This window comes from Ambystoma mexicanum, chromosome 5p (assembly GCF_040938575.1).
Source record: "Ambystoma mexicanum isolate Mex_15411 chromosome 5p, UKY_AmexF1_1, whole genome shotgun sequence".
Lineage (NCBI taxonomy): Eukaryota > Metazoa > Chordata > Amphibia > Caudata > Ambystomatidae > Ambystoma > Ambystoma mexicanum.
The window spans coordinates 785,980,698-785,996,464 of NC_090930.1; the positions used below are offsets into that span (position 1 = coordinate 785,980,698).

A 15,767-nucleotide genomic window follows, 5' to 3' on the forward strand; every position below is an offset into this window, starting at 1 on the left:
GACCACCTCATCATCCCATTCATAATCACAATGACCACTCCAATAAACAAGCAACAAGACAAACCACCGATCACCATGAAAAGGTACTGGAGAAGCATCAAAATCTCCAACCTAACTGAACTTCTGGAACTCGGCCAACCACAAGCAACAATTAAGGAAGAAGCTGACCTGGACATAAAAGTAGCCCTACTCCACACCTGGATCATAACAACCATAGACGACATTGCCAAAGAAAAACCCTTCACTCTTTCACGTAAAAGAACAATGGCAAAATGGTTCACCCCACTACTCTGCGCCATGAAGAAAAAAAAAACGAAAACTAGAACTAGAATTGAGGATCAAAAACAACACTCCAAATAAACTGAAATAAACATATTCGCTCATACAAAAAGGAAATACAAAAAGCGAAGGGGAAACGCTACGACAACCGAATCTTCAAAGCACCAAACACCCAAAAAGAACTCTTCAAAATCATAAATGAAATAAATAACCCACTGGGCTGCAACAACACACCAATACCATCGATGAAACGATCATACTACAGAACCCACATATCATCACGAGGAACATCCGAACAAACTACGAAGCTTCCCTGAAATATCAGTGGAGACTTTCAAACTGGTAAATCAAAGCAACAAATCAGGCTCTCCCGAGGACCCCCCCCCACCCCTTACCCCCCAGACTGATGCAAATCAATTCTCAGCAAGGAACTCCCATGGAATACCACAGGAATGTCCTCAACCTTTCAATCACAACAGGTAAAGTGCCGCGCTCCTTCAAATCAGCGTACATCAGGCCGCTACTCAAAGATACAGCAGGAAACATAGAGGACCTCTCCCACTACAGGCCAATCTCCAACATCGCATAACTAGCTAAACTGCTCGAAACTTACATATACAAAATAATCCAAGAATTCACAGAAGAGCATTGCCTACTAGACCAGGCACAGGTCGGCTTCAGACCAACAAGAGAATGGAATCAGCTCTCCTCTCAATATGGGACGACCTAAAAGCAAGCACAGGCTCAGACATCAGTACTGCCTTGATACTTCTAGACCTATCTGCAGCATTCGACACAGCCAACCACGACATCCTCATAACGAGATTAGGACTGGGAATAAGAGACACTGCCCTACTATGGATCACATCCTTCTTAACAAATAGAAAGGAAACCATATGGATGTAACCTTTCAAGTCCAACCCAAGAGACTCCACATGAGGAGTACCACAAGGATCATCTTTCTCCCCGCTATTATCATCTATCTCCCGCTATTAATCAAAATCATCAAAAGACACAGCCTCATCTGCTACAACTACGCCGACAACACACAAATAATCTTCAAAATACAAGACACCCAAGAAGAAAACAAAATGAACTCAGGCAAAACAGAGATAATGATTGTCACAAAAAGCAGAGGAGACAACTCCATCCTTTGGCCAAGAGAACTCGGCACAACCCCAGCGACATCACCGATTTGTAAAAAAAACCAAAAAAAAAACCTGGGGATCCTGATGGACAACAATCTCACTCTAGAGCCACAAGTAAACAAGAAATGCTTCTTTCTCCTGTGTGCAGCAAAAAGGATCCTACCGTTACTGTCATTTGCCAACAAAACACTTACCATCATCGCTCTCGTCATGTCCAGAGTAGACTACGCCAATAGCCTATACCTGGGTATGCCTGAACGACTTCTAAAATAAACTACAACGCATACAAAATTCGGCAGCCAGACTACTTCTCAAACTACCCCGAAGAGAACACATCACACCTGCGCTAAAAACACTTAATTGACTACCAATAAAACATTGAATAAAATTCAAATCAATGTGCATCACGCACAGAGCAATACACAACCAAGGCGCAGAATTCCTCAGAGACAAATTACGCCTATATCAGCCAACAAGAACGCTCAGATCAAGCAACGACTTCTGCCTGGAACCGAAACCCTACAACAAAAGAAAACTTGGAGGATCCTCTTTCTCTCACCAGGCACCGAAAACTTGGAACGACTTACCAAAGAATATACAGAACACAAGAAACCACCTATTAGTCAGGAAACTGCTAAAATCCTGGCTCTTCACTGCGTAACTAGAAGACCACCCACAGGGACACAAACAGCCAAAACAATGATGAATGAAGATACTGATCCCGGTTCCCACCAAGCAATCGATTACAAACAGAATCTAAGAAAGTCTCTCCACGACATACCAAACCACATAATGAGAGAAAGCCATGAGAGGAGGACACTAAAGACTGAATACATAGGCAGAACAAGACGGAAGCACTTGGACGATTCATCAATGGCATTTTAGCCCTCTACCACAACCAAGCTCCAACATAGCCATCTCACATAGATAACCAGGAATAGGAGCCACCCACTCCCCTGCTACCATAACTAAGGAGGAGAATAGACACTCCCAATCACATTACACAAAGTTCATTAGAATACAGCAGGGAGTGCGCCGTGCAAACACCCACAACAGTCAGACGGTCAAGAAAGGATAGTAGCAACTAATCCCACCCATAGTAATACAATTAAATAAAAAAAGATATACCACAACCAGGATTCTTACCCACTAACCCTACCTCCAAATCTCTGCATAGCTAACTCACCCAGAAAATTCACACAACCAATTCTCGCACAGCAAACTGCACGCACTTTACCACACCGCGTCGGCAACAAACCGACAACACAAACAGCACCAACAGCACACAAGGTCTCGCCCTATGTCCAATACTTGCACCAAAGCTCAGCGCACAGTGTATACCGAACTGAAGCCGCCAACAGCACACCACCTCTCTCACTTTCCTATTCCCTCTCCTCCTGACTAACACAGCCCCATACGCCTCTTGTTTTACAAATCCGCCAGAGCGCCTGGGGACCAACTCCGTTGGTGACGGTGCGCTATATAAATACCCTTAACATTTACAAGGCACTGCTTGCTTGCTAAATGTGGAAGGCTTTTTGGCCCAGAACCTGTTGTTGTTTTTGCCGCTGACACTTGTTGCCAGGTCTTTGCTACTTGTGTGCAGCCTCTTTTGTCAAATACCCCCAAACAAAGGTGCTGCAAGGAAAGGCTGGGCACGGTAGACACTTGACTTTGCCACCAGAAATATAGTTTGTACCATTTGTTTTGGTTTCGATTCTACAAACAAAAGGACACTGCACAGATGTTGCTGAAGATTAAACAAAATTGACTTTGAGGTAATTTACTTTAACTTCACTTTGGTAATAACATTATATTAACCAGTACCAGGGGAGGCCCATCAGATGTGGCATTCATTGAAAGTTGAGTGATTGGTCCTGTGCCAGAGTTCCCTGCTTGACGCTAGGCACTAGCAGTAAGTTGGCCGCTGTATAATTCTGAATGGCTGCTTTGGAGGAGGTATACAGGGAAACACCTGTAGCTCCTTGTTGCTGTCCGCTACATAGCAGGGGCTAGTCACTAGAAGACTACAGATCCAAAAATCCCCCTGATCCCTAGGATAAACAGTAGACCCCATGTACACCGGCTATGAACCCTATAAGCCATATTACTTTTACAGCCCTAGCCATTCCAGGGACAGTCAAATCTGCTCTTGTCCTATTAAAATACTGCGCGTGTCACTTTAAAACTACTACTGCATGTCAAGCAACCACCAACACTAAAAGGGACAAAGAAACCATAGCAAGCACTCCTGTGTGCACCATTGAGATTCCCAAGATCGCGGATATATGAGAAGGTGAATACCATGGTTTGATTGTTGCAGCATCTATTCAACATTGAGATTCACAAAACCGTGATCTACGAGAAGGAGAGTACCATGGTTTGTTTGATGCGGCATCCACACAACATTGAGATTCAAGACTGTGGTTCTACGAGGACAGCCATGGTTTGATTGTTGCAGTATTCACAGATCTGTGAATTGAATTGAGTTGGCGAGTGAGGCTGAAAAAGACCTTACTCACTATAAATAGACCAGGATCACAAAACCAGGCAGCAGATATGCTATGGGTCTCACTGACAAGTATGGGAAAACTGCAAAAAGACCAATCTTTTCTTGCCAGTACCCTGCAAGGAATACTCATCAGCTCCCACAGAGCAGAATTTTGCCATATCATTATGTTATCGAACAGTGATTTGCAGGTAAAGAATGGATAGCTCTACAAGTATGACTTTCTTTTTGAGGGTTAGGTTTCACCATTTGTATAGTTAACCTTGCACAGTCAACTGTATGCAGACTTCAACTAGGGCCAAGCTACAACCATATAACTCTCCATATAGTTCCTGTTTCGGAAGCCAAAGTCACTTTAAAGTTCAAATGATCCATTGTTGCCACCTCTGTTCAACTCTCAGTAAAGGTGGAATATATGAGTGGAATGAAGCCGGATCACAAGCCTTTACTCCACCCCAATACAGCTAACGGGCTGTCCACATCTGGGTAGAAGAATGGGATAGGGAGCTTGCGAAAATGTTTTTGTCGCTTTAATTGGAGCTCGCTCCAAATATCCCTCTGCCTGACCTCTGCAAACCAGTACTTACATAGCATGAATGTGTCTCTCTTATCCACAAATGCCAGGAGTCCCCATGTCTTTGCTCCCTTTCATGCCTAATCCACCCATTAAAGGACAACTTTGCTACTAAAAACCCAGTAAAATATTGCCACTAAGGTAGTATGCTGCTCATCCGTAGCCCTGTCTTGCTAATGGAGGACACTGCAGAGCCGCAGTCTGACCTCCATTACAGAGTGCATGAATTCATAAGCTCACTGAACACCCCCATCTTCATCTGGACGGTTGCTTCCATTAACCAGGCGTATGTTGCTGCTGTTACTTGGATACTCTTCCCAGCATTTAAGGTACAACACAGTCCTGCATGTTCGACGAAGAGTGGACAGTGTGTTTCCGTATTTTCACATGCCAGTTGGAACTGAGGAAAAATGACTGTCAGGTTCCATACATAGCCACTTGCCCTCAACTCTCTATAGTTATTTCTTTGTGACATACATAAATTGTCATTTGAGTGTATATGCAGAATGTTTTATGGTCGACAGAATATTATTTGTATGCAGAATAACTGTTTGGACTCAAGAAGTTGTGTTTTATATCCTGCGAAAAATATGTTTTTAACTATGTGTCTTTCAACAGGGAATTGATTGAAGTGGGCTGTGAGGATGCAAAACTCTCCTTTAAGATGAAGGGCTACATCTCCAATGCAAACTACTCAGTGAAGCGGTGCATATTTCTACTCTTCATAAATGGTAAATAGTAATCTGACTTAGAAAGTGTCAATACTTTGCTGTTAAACAATTACTTTAGCGTCCCATTAAAGCCTTTCAGGCTCCATAGCCAAATCTGTATTCCGAATAATAATAATCATTTTTTTATTGTGATTTTAGTTTAAATGAAAAACATTTTACACATTGGCGTTCTTAGTCCAATTTTAATCAGCCAATCGTCTATTGTCTCTTTGATACTTCTTTGGCTGAGAAAGGCGATAGGGTCTCTCTTTGCCTGGGTTGTGGTCACTTTTGATTAGGTCTATCAACAGTTATTTGATCTATCGTTCCTGATGATTGATCTTGTACGTTGTTGTTTCTTGATCTTTCATCAGTTTATCTAGTAGGTTTATTCCTGCACATACAAATCCTACATTTCTTCCTTGTAAAAATTCTCTCCTCCAATCATCATTCGTCCTGGACTTAAATTGCCCAAAATACCTATTTAAAAATCGTGCTCTATCTGCTGTTACTGCTGAGCATTCTATTAACAAGTGCATTGCAGTTTCGAGGTTTCGATGTGTATTACAGAATCTGCATTGACCATTATTCACGCCCCGATTTCCTCTGGAACGTCGATACTCGTTTATGGGATACACATTTAGCCTTATCTGTAACAGTTTCTCGTGATGATGTTTGCTGAGAAATTTCTTTGGATATTGTGGTATGGTACCTCTTGTTAGATATTCTTTTGCCACGTTTTGTTGCGATTTGTAGGATAATTTAGTTTCTTGGGTGTTAATCCAATCTTCCCTTTTCAGCTTTTCCTTTGCTCTCTCAGGATTAATAATTAGTTCTTCTATTGATGAGTCTAGCTGTTCTAGTTGTTGTCTCTGTTTTTCCTTCCAGGTATTTCCTTTTCCAGTTGTTTATATTTTGTAGCCCATCACCGGCTCGGTCACTGTGATTTTCCTTAATAGAGCAAGTGTTTTCCATCTTATTACTGAGTACAGAGACTGCAAGCCTAATTCTGGTCTTGTGGCGGCCATTGGGAGGCACCTTGCAAGTTTTAGAATTGGTTTGCATAACTTACTTTCTAACGTTGTACATGTTCTCCATGACAAATTGAGCCAAGCTTCCCCTCCATATGTGAAGATAGGTGTTAATATTTTGGATGTAAAAGGACTGCAATGGCATCAATGAAAACTTTCCAACTCTTCCTTTCAGTATCGCACCTTGCAACTTCAACATTTTTACTTTTGAGCGAAGGTCGTTTTCCCAGTTCTGTTCATCAATTGATGTGTTACATTTTATTCCCAGATAGTTGATCACTTTCACCTTTTCTAGTTTGTCTTGTCCAATTCGCTATCTAAACTCCTTCCCATTTGCCTTGTTTGTCTCCTATTGTCATGATTTTAGATTTATTGGTGTTTATGAAGAGGACATTAGTCTGCATATTTTCCTGAAGTTTTTCAAGAAGATATTGTAACCCAATTTGGGTCTGGTCTAATAACACCAGATTGTCGGTGTAGGATATTACTGATATTTCCTTGTTAATTTGCGGTGGAAAGTGCTTTGTTTGTCTCAACCCATCTGGGAGGTCTGTAATAGATAACTTAAAGAGAGCCGCTGGAAGTGGGCAGCCTTGCTTGACACCTTTTTAGTACTAATTGCCTCGGATAGAGCCCCTTCATGATTTATTCTTACTCGCGTTGTTGTATTCTAATGAAGGGCTTTAATGGGTTGCAGGATCTCTCCTGGGCAGTTCCAGTTCTGTAGTTCCAGCCATAGTTTTTGTTGGTTCACCCCGTAGAACGCTTATCTTATGTCTATAAAGGCTAGATATAATTAGCCTTTAGATGGTATGATATTCAGCTTCAATATTGATCGGATGAACAAATTCGGGTCTGTCCCTGTGCCTTTCGTAAAGCCGGTCTGCCGTGGGTCGATCATCATTGCCTTGTCTGCCCACTTTGTAAGGCTAGTCTGCAACAATGAGGCAAACAATTTTCCAATTACATCAAGTAACGCTATCGGACGATAGTTTGATGGATCTTCTCGTTGGCCTTTTTTGAACATCGGGACAATACTTGATGTCCACGATGCTGGTATTGATTTGCATTCCTAAATATTCTTGAGAATAATTGTGATCAACGATGTCCATGTTTTACGATCTTTTTTTAGTACCAGATTTGTTAGCCCATCGGGCCCCGCAGCGGAAAAATCTTTGAGATTTTTTTTTAATCATTCTTTCGATTTGTCAGTCTTCCACGTTCAAGGTCCATCGCTGTTTTATGTTATTTGGGTCCGTTTTTTTAACTTCTCCGAGCTGGCAACAACTTCTGAATAGTGATTGATCCATTTTGCTTCAGACTCTCCACTGTTTAGGCAGCTCTGTTGGTTTAGAGTTAAACTATTGATTGTCCACTGCTCTCAACATAGTTTCGCCTTGTTCTTGATCTCGTTGTTGTCAGAAGCCAGTCAGACAGTTTTTATAGTGTTGCTTCCTTATTTTAATTAGGCGTGTTTGCTCTAATTTGTTTCTATCTATGGTTAGTTTTTTATTTTTTATTTCTCGTCTGAGCTGATTTCTTCTCTTAACCACTATGTTTCTATATTGATGTTTTGGTTCTAGCAGGGGGAGCTTCATCCCTGTTTCAGTAACTTTGTAGGCCTTTAAGAGAAAATCGTACAAGGTATCAGTTGTTCCTCTACTCATTTGATGCCAATAGTTGTTTGTTATTGCTAAGATGTCGGTTTTGCTTAACCTCAGTCTGTTCCTTCTGTGATGCTATTCTAGAGGTTCTGTTTTGTCACCTCGGTTTTTTCCCTTCTTCCCAGTCCATGTTAGCCTCAGTAAGTTGTGGTCACTTGAGCTTTGGCGTAGCACTTCAAGAAGTTTGATCTTATACAAGTAATTATGGAAAATCCAGATATAGTCAATCGTTGACTATGTATTCCGATTAATACGTTTGTCTAATTTCTTCGCATAATTTGGTACATGCTAGAGATGATGGATGAAAGAAGTGACATCTTGGCCTGGGAGGATAGGTCAAGGGCAACGTTTGTGTCTTGGAAGTCGGGGACATCAATTCACCAAAATCCCTGATGTAGCGGAAGTGACATCACACACCTGATGACATCACAGGAAGTGGAAGTGGATGGCTTCAGTTCTTCTTTAACCTTGGTGACATCACCAGAAGGGGCTTACAGGGGTGTAAAAAAGTGCATAAATGTAAACATTATAAAATACCAAATAGGTACTTAAGCAGACAAGAATATTTTGGATACCAGTCACATTTTAACAAGAGTGCTGCTTTCATATACCATGGATGAGGTCATGATATGATGGGGTTACACCCAATAGGATCAACATTAGCTGATGCACTGCCGTAGATATGCCCCTTAAGCATTGTATGGCCAGTTACTTCCATATTATGCCACTTTTAGCTGCATGCCATGGTAATGTCATTATATGATAAGTGGAGCCCCTACTGTGAGGAATTCGACCATCCACAGGTGGGCGTGGGCTTGCCTGGTCTTTTTAAACATTTTAAATTAAATGGAATCCTAGTAGACCGACATCAGGAAAATGTGTGGGGCTAATCCACACACATGTTCCTATGCTCACACTGCAACAAAAGCATAGACCTGTGTACCCCGGGCTGGACACCACTACAGGCATAGTCCACCCGTCATATTTAGTTGGAATGTGACAGCTAAGGAGGGCACAATGTCATCTCAGGAAGGGGGAGACCAAACTTCCCCCTGCCATGGTTGGCCTGATTAACTGACAACGGCTCCATGGCACCACCCTGCTCGTTTGGTAGGCCCTACAGCTGGTGGCAGCGATGATACCAACAGGGGGTACTTCAAACAGGCCCACATGGGGCCTGGCTGCAGAGGGTAACAAAGGAGACCGGAAACCCAACAACCTTTCATTTGTAACTCTGTCAACCTGAAGCCAGCTCCCAGCTCTCACGATCGATTGCAGTGAACTGTCATGTCTGGGTCCGTTGTTCCAATAGGCCACCCGGCTAGGGGGACCCCATTCATGAAGTAAGAGAATGTGTTTTGCCAGAGAGGCTGGTCTCTCTGTAGCTTCAAGGAAGACCTGCCGTTTAACAGGAACTGCACAGGGAGGACCGTTAACCAGAGATACTCTTTGAACACAATAGACAGGAAGATGGTTGGGACTTGGCACTTGAGAATGAGCCTAGAGCTCTTTCTGTTGAGGGAAGGGCTCTACCATATTAGTTCTGGGGCACACCTTGTTCCTGTTTTCACCCTTTTACCTTTCCTGTTGCAATGCACTCTGGTTATGACCTCACGCATGCAGAACATTGTTGGCAGGGACCCCAGGATTGGTTCACGAAGATAGGCTTAGCCTACACCAAAACCTGGCTTTAAAAGAGGGCCAAGCCCCTCTTTTGGCAGATCATCTGAAGACTTCACCAGAAGAAAGAAAGAAGAACTCAATCTGGGACGCTGGCTGAAGGTACAGTCTGCCTTGTATCTTCTGCCAATGAAGGAAGGCCAGGATATACAAAGAGGGAAGCAAGATCCCTCACCTAAACTTCTCCCAGGGAGCAGAGGGCGAAACAGAACTCCAAGACTCTCAAGCTGCTCCAGAACCGGTTCCCAGCTAGCACACAGCATGCCCTGCTAGGCTCAGCAGCAGGCTGCCTGGATTGGGAGTGCCAGAAGGTCTCTGAACCTGCAACCAAGGACAAGCCAGGTGCCAGCAACACACTCCACAGCTGTCGACCATCAGCCTTAAAGGATGACACAAGCCCATTGAAGAAGCTGGGAGAAGTGCCTTCGACTGGCATCTACTGCCGTCCATCTTAAAGGACTTTTTTGAGCCAGTTGTGTTCCTCGATCGCAACTGACTGCAACGCTGACCTTTGTCAAGCCGCAGTCAATTAAACACATCCGAGATGTCTCGGCCAGTGCTTCAGAATCCCTGATCAGCACTCAGACAACCTCTGTGTAGGCCAGCCTGCAGCCGTTCATCTAACTTCGCTCGCCGAGCTGTCTTGCCACCTGAAACCCACAGCTGACTCCCATCTCAAACTCTGTCACAGAAGCCTGCAAAGTGCCCTGAAGCCGACTCGACCCTGTCGAGCACCCATAACACCAACACCAACAGCAAAAGGTACATTGTCGTTCCGTCCTCATGGTCCTTCTAAGAAGGTCCCTAGAGACATTTTAAGACCCTTTTCCACCTTTGTGCTAAAGCCAAAAAACTGTAACAAACTGTTGTGGTTATGAACTATACCGACTACCCTCCTGTCAGTATCCAGAGTGCATCCCTTTTCCTTCTTTGCTTTGAAACTGTCCTCTGAATTCCTTTACAGGTTGGGTTGTATTTTGTAGTGTCGTTAGACTGTCTGTTGTAATAATAATAAAGTAGATATTGTTACATAACCTTGACTTGACGCTCCTTTCATCATTGGGTACTAATTGTATCTTTGAGGTGTTGCAACTAACCAATGATCCACAACCTTTAGAAGAGATAAGCCTGCCGTACCGTCCACGTTACCAACATTGGAGAAGGTTTATCATTTTAATTGTATGCTAGTTTAATCCAATCTTTTCTGATCCATTCTGGTGTATGAGAGGTGTGGGGCTGATTGATGGTTTATAAACCGATATTCACCCCTGGACAACTGGTACCTGAGAATTGGATCGGTCACACCTACATTGCCAGTTGCTGTGATGTTGCAGTATACAAAAATCCAATAGATGCAAGTCACCAACAATGCACAGGAGCATTAATGCTTTGATTCATGGTAACGATTTGTTATTTATATAGAGCTTTCGGCAAAGCACTATACATAGCACGTATTTATCATTCCAACCGAAGTTGGTACTCCATTTTCAACCTCGGAAGAATGAAAGGCTGAGTTGACCATGCTGGGATTTGAACTGAACCTGCAACCTGTAGATCACACGAAGCAGCGGCCGCACAATCTTACTGCTTTGCTATTAAAAATGTAATGCCACAATCAGAAAACGTATACAATGTAGGCTAGACACCTAATAACACTTCTCATGTTTGCTGTAGCTTTGATGATGTATAATAAAAAATGGCTTGCCACAGTAAAACATACTTAGATCGGTTGCACCAAAATGCCAATCTAACCATGTAGTACCACTTATCACTTCATCATGGATGCCCAGACAAATATACCGTGCCACAGTAAGGAACGGCTAGACTGGTTGATTTCAAATGCAGTCTAGCTAGGTAATTGCACTCATCGTGATTGCTTTATCAGAGATGCCTAGTACAATGTCAAGCCACAGTAAGAAATTGCTAGACTAGCTGCACCAAAATGCGAGTCTAGCATGTAATAACAATTATGATGCTTACTTTGCTATATATACTGTGAGACAGGCATGGTATCAAGAGAGACACAGACTCAAAAGTAACAGTTTGAAAACCTTTATTTATACACTTTGTTGGGTTGGTGGAATGCGTAACTGGGCCTAACTGAAGGGGTGGTTTCCTCAACTGATGCTGCTAAGGTCCATCGATGTCCGTGAATCCAAAAACCAAAGTCAGTCTGTGTCTGAACCTATTCTTGCCCTCACTCTTAGACAGAATGTGTTCAGGCATCTTCTTAAAGAAAAAATGGTGATTAAAAAGGAAATGTAAATCACAGCTGGTTTTATATAGTCTTACCAATAGGTGTAGTTCTGCTAGTTAAAAATAGTTAAACTCAAAAGGGTTACCCTTGGAACCTTCCACGTAGGGCTCTTGCCGTAAGTCAACAGAGTTCACAATGTCTCTGGGTCTCTTGGGGTACCTTTCCCCAAGCTTCAATCCTTCTAGTTCAAAACAAAAAGACACAGTTCCTGTTAGGCCTCTCAGGGTTCCCTTCCCCAAAACGTAGGCCTCTCTTCACAATGTTCAACAATGTCCCTGGTGGGCCTCTCGGGGTTCCTTCCCTTCCCCAAGCCTAGGCCCCTCTGGTTTCACACAAAAGTTCACCATGTCAAGATCCGCCGTTTTAACTCAGTTCTTTCCATGGGGTAGTACCAGAAACTTTTGAAAATGCTGGACTTTGGCTCCTCCCCTGTGCGACCGCTCTGACTCCTGACCCCTCTCTTTGTACTTTGGTCGGGCACCCATGCACCTTCCTTTCTCTTTGTCGTGCCTTTTGCACTTTCCTTTTTCAGCCTTTGGGTCGTTTGCACCCTCTTTCCTGCTATCTGGTACTCTTTGCTTTCTCTCGCTTTTACTTTCACTTTTCCAGTCTGTCGGGTCACTCGTACCCTCTTTCCTGTTTCGGGTCGCTTGCACCCTCTCTTGGCTTTCTCTCGCTTCTTTAAAGTTCACTTTCCTCTGAAGGAGGAATGGCTGCTCTCGTGTGAGCTCCGGCGACGTCCAGGGCCAAAATGTCACTATAATAATCTTTTTCGATCCGGTTCGCACTGAAAACTACAAGAAACGTGCTGAAATAAACCCAGACTGTGCATGCAGAGTTTGGAGGCAGATAGTGGCGGGATAGCAGAGCTGCAGCGGATTTGAGCTCTCACGTGAGGTGAGAGGGACAGGCCGGAGCTACACCACAGATTGAGTGGAGGAGCCCAGTGCCAACCAACGCGAGAGACGACGGAGGGCTGCACGGCCCGGCAGCACCTGGAGTGAGTCGCGGCCACTCCGGGTTCTGTAGAGTGCCCGCATACCGCCCAGATACACTCCAGTGGTTGCCAGAGGGGAGCAAGACTCGGAAGCAACGAGATCCGGAGTTGAGAAGGTAGGAGAGGGGATACACGGGCCGCTGCGCCCCGGGGCAGCGTTCGGTCCCTTGGACGCTCAGCAAGCCGCTATAGACACTTGGAGGGGCCAGGAGGGTGAGGCGGGAAACCCAGGCCGCCCCACGGGGGATCGGCCTGTGTGCCCACTGCAGCTGAGAACACTAGTGAGCTGGGGGGGCGCGGAAGGATAGTCACCCCCCACCACCCTCCAATGACCATCTAAGCAACCCTCCGCTCTGGGCCTGGCTAACAACCCCCTCTGGCATAGGGTTGGGGCCTCGCCCTGCACTACCACCATACGACAGACCACCACCGGCGAAACACATTACAATGAACCAACGCCGCAACATAACACTGCATGCTGGCCTGGCTGGGGGGAATTACGCAGACACCAATTAAATTCCCTTCATCACGCAATCCCCAGAAGTAGGGGTGCCAGTGTACCCCTGGTTCCACCAGAAGTAGGCGATAAGGGACAAAAGAGTGGCCACTGAGAGACACCTGTGGGGAAGAAGGACCCACACATAGGCAATTGAGGACCTCACAGAGTGCACCTAGCATCCAGGCGGCAAGTGGAACATAGGTTCAACGACCCACTAAGATTCAAGGATCTGGGAGGCGCTGGGATGCTCTCCACAAGTTACGGTCACAGAACCCATTGAATCTCGGCAGGCAAGAAACTTGTTTTATGGGGAAAAGGCGCACGAGAAACATAAATCCAAGGCACAGAGAACATACGCAATTACCAAAATACTAGCATAAGTGCACAACTCGGCAACAACAAACCACCCCTAAGTAATTAAAGTAATTATAGAAGATCCACACAAAGGCATGAGGCAGACAGCAAGACGGGGCCACCAACAAAGGAACTGAAAACACGAATAGAACAGACACTTGTAGGTGCGCAGAACTAGCCCAGATAACGAACCAAATACCTCCATAAGACCAGCTTCAACTGCCACTCTGCGCTCACCAGGTACAGGAAACACGTAAAAGAAAACTGCTGGGACTGTTACAGGCTACACCTATCCAGGCAGGAGCAACCGGCTGCCTCAGCACCAATGATGGACCCTCAGGCGGTCTTTCTGGCCATGCAACAAGGCTTCTGTGCCCTCAACGAAAAACTGGATGGGATAACAGCAAATGTGGCTTCCATCAAAACACAATTGGATAAGACCACATTGCGCATGATAGAGGCGGAGACGAGAATATCGGGCACAGAAGATGCTCTAGAGGCCTTGAAGAACATAGTTTCCACAATGTCAATAGAACTGGGGACGGTGAAGACCAAACGCGAAGATTTGGAGGCTAGATCCCGGCGGAATAACATCCGCATAGTCAGAGTACCGGAGGAAGCATTGAAAGGGTTAATGGAAAAGGCTGTAGAAGACCTTCTGCGAAATCTCCTGGGAGATCGTGGATGGTCGGCAATGTTCATCGTGGAGCGGGCACATATGTCACTCGCCCCAAAGCCAAAACCTGGTGCATACCCTAGACCTATCATAGCACGCATGATAAACTATAGAGACAGAGACCGGATATTGAAAACTGCTAGCGAAAAACAAGAATTGAGATGGGAAGCCAACACCATACGTATCTTTCCAGACTTCACACTGGCGGTACAACAAGAAAGGAGACTCTTTGCGGGGGTCAAGAAACTGCTGCGGGAACGACCAGTGCAATACGCCATGCTATACCCGGCGAGACTAAAAATACAACATCAGAATAAAACTTACTTTTTTACGTTCCCAGAGGAGGTGGCGAACTTCGTCGAAACACATATCCCGGATCCGCCCGGGCAGCCCAGAACCGATAGACTCTTGAAACCCTGAAATCATACAATAACAAGCACGTAAACGATAAAGAATGGACTTGCGAAAGCGAAGGCCCCCGTCGGGTGGCCCATATAGGGGATGAACATGACTTACTCTGCAAAACACGCGGCTGAGCTCAACCCCACATGTGACAGAGTGAGAGCAACAACGTAGAACCGGTCACACTGCAAAGGACCAATGATGGCATGGGCACTGGAAGTCGCTACAGTCCCCCGGTAGCAGGTGCACAAGAAGTTGATGGGGGCGGAGGGGGATTTAACGGGCATAGTTGAAGTTCGAGGAACTATGAGGGAGGGGTGAGGGCTCAGGTTGGGTTTGTTGGGGTTTAGTTATGGGACGAAAGGTATTAAAACAAAAAGCATACAGGTACCTAGCACTACTGTAGTATACAATTGAAATAAACCGTCATGCATACTATTACAATTACTTCATAGACAATGGCTAAACCAGGCACGGACAACATACAAATTCTGAGCTGGAATGTACGTGGCTTAGGATCCCAGATCAAGAAAAGAAAGATACTAGCATATATTAACAGGCAGAGCCCCAAAATAATATTACTCCAAGAAACACACGTAGGGCCCCAGCAAGTGGGACACCTGGTGCCGAAATTGGGGGACACATCAATATTACACAACATATTCTAAATGGGCGAGAGGGGCAGGGACACTAATACATAAAACTCTGCCATTTACCTGTATCAAATCTGAATGTGACCACAAGGGTAGATATGTATTGCTCCATAGCACCCTCTATGACGGGGAGATAGTCCTACTTAATATATACGGTCCAAACATAGACGACTCAGACTTCTACTCCACATTATTTGAGAAATTGGCGAGCTACCCCACAGCATATCTGATATGTGGTGGGGATTTTAACACCATCCTTGATGTTCACTTAGATCACACATCAACACAACCAAGAACATTGACCAAGGCAGCACAGAAAATACTCATCCATATG

General features: G+C 44.6%; 1 protein-coding gene across 2 annotated transcripts in view; it reads left to right on the plus strand.

Moving 5' to 3' along the window:
- Positions 1-15,767, plus strand: part of MLH1 (mutL homolog 1) — a 949,066-nt gene that overhangs the window by 437,995 nt on the left and 495,304 nt on the right. For both annotated transcript variants that reach the window (XM_069613203.1, XM_069613202.1), the window contains exon 9: positions 5,129-5,241. In XM_069613203.1, the coding sequence (XP_069469304.1) occupies positions 5,129-5,241 (113 nt within the window). The remainder of the gene's footprint in view (positions 1-5,128; positions 5,242-15,767) is intronic.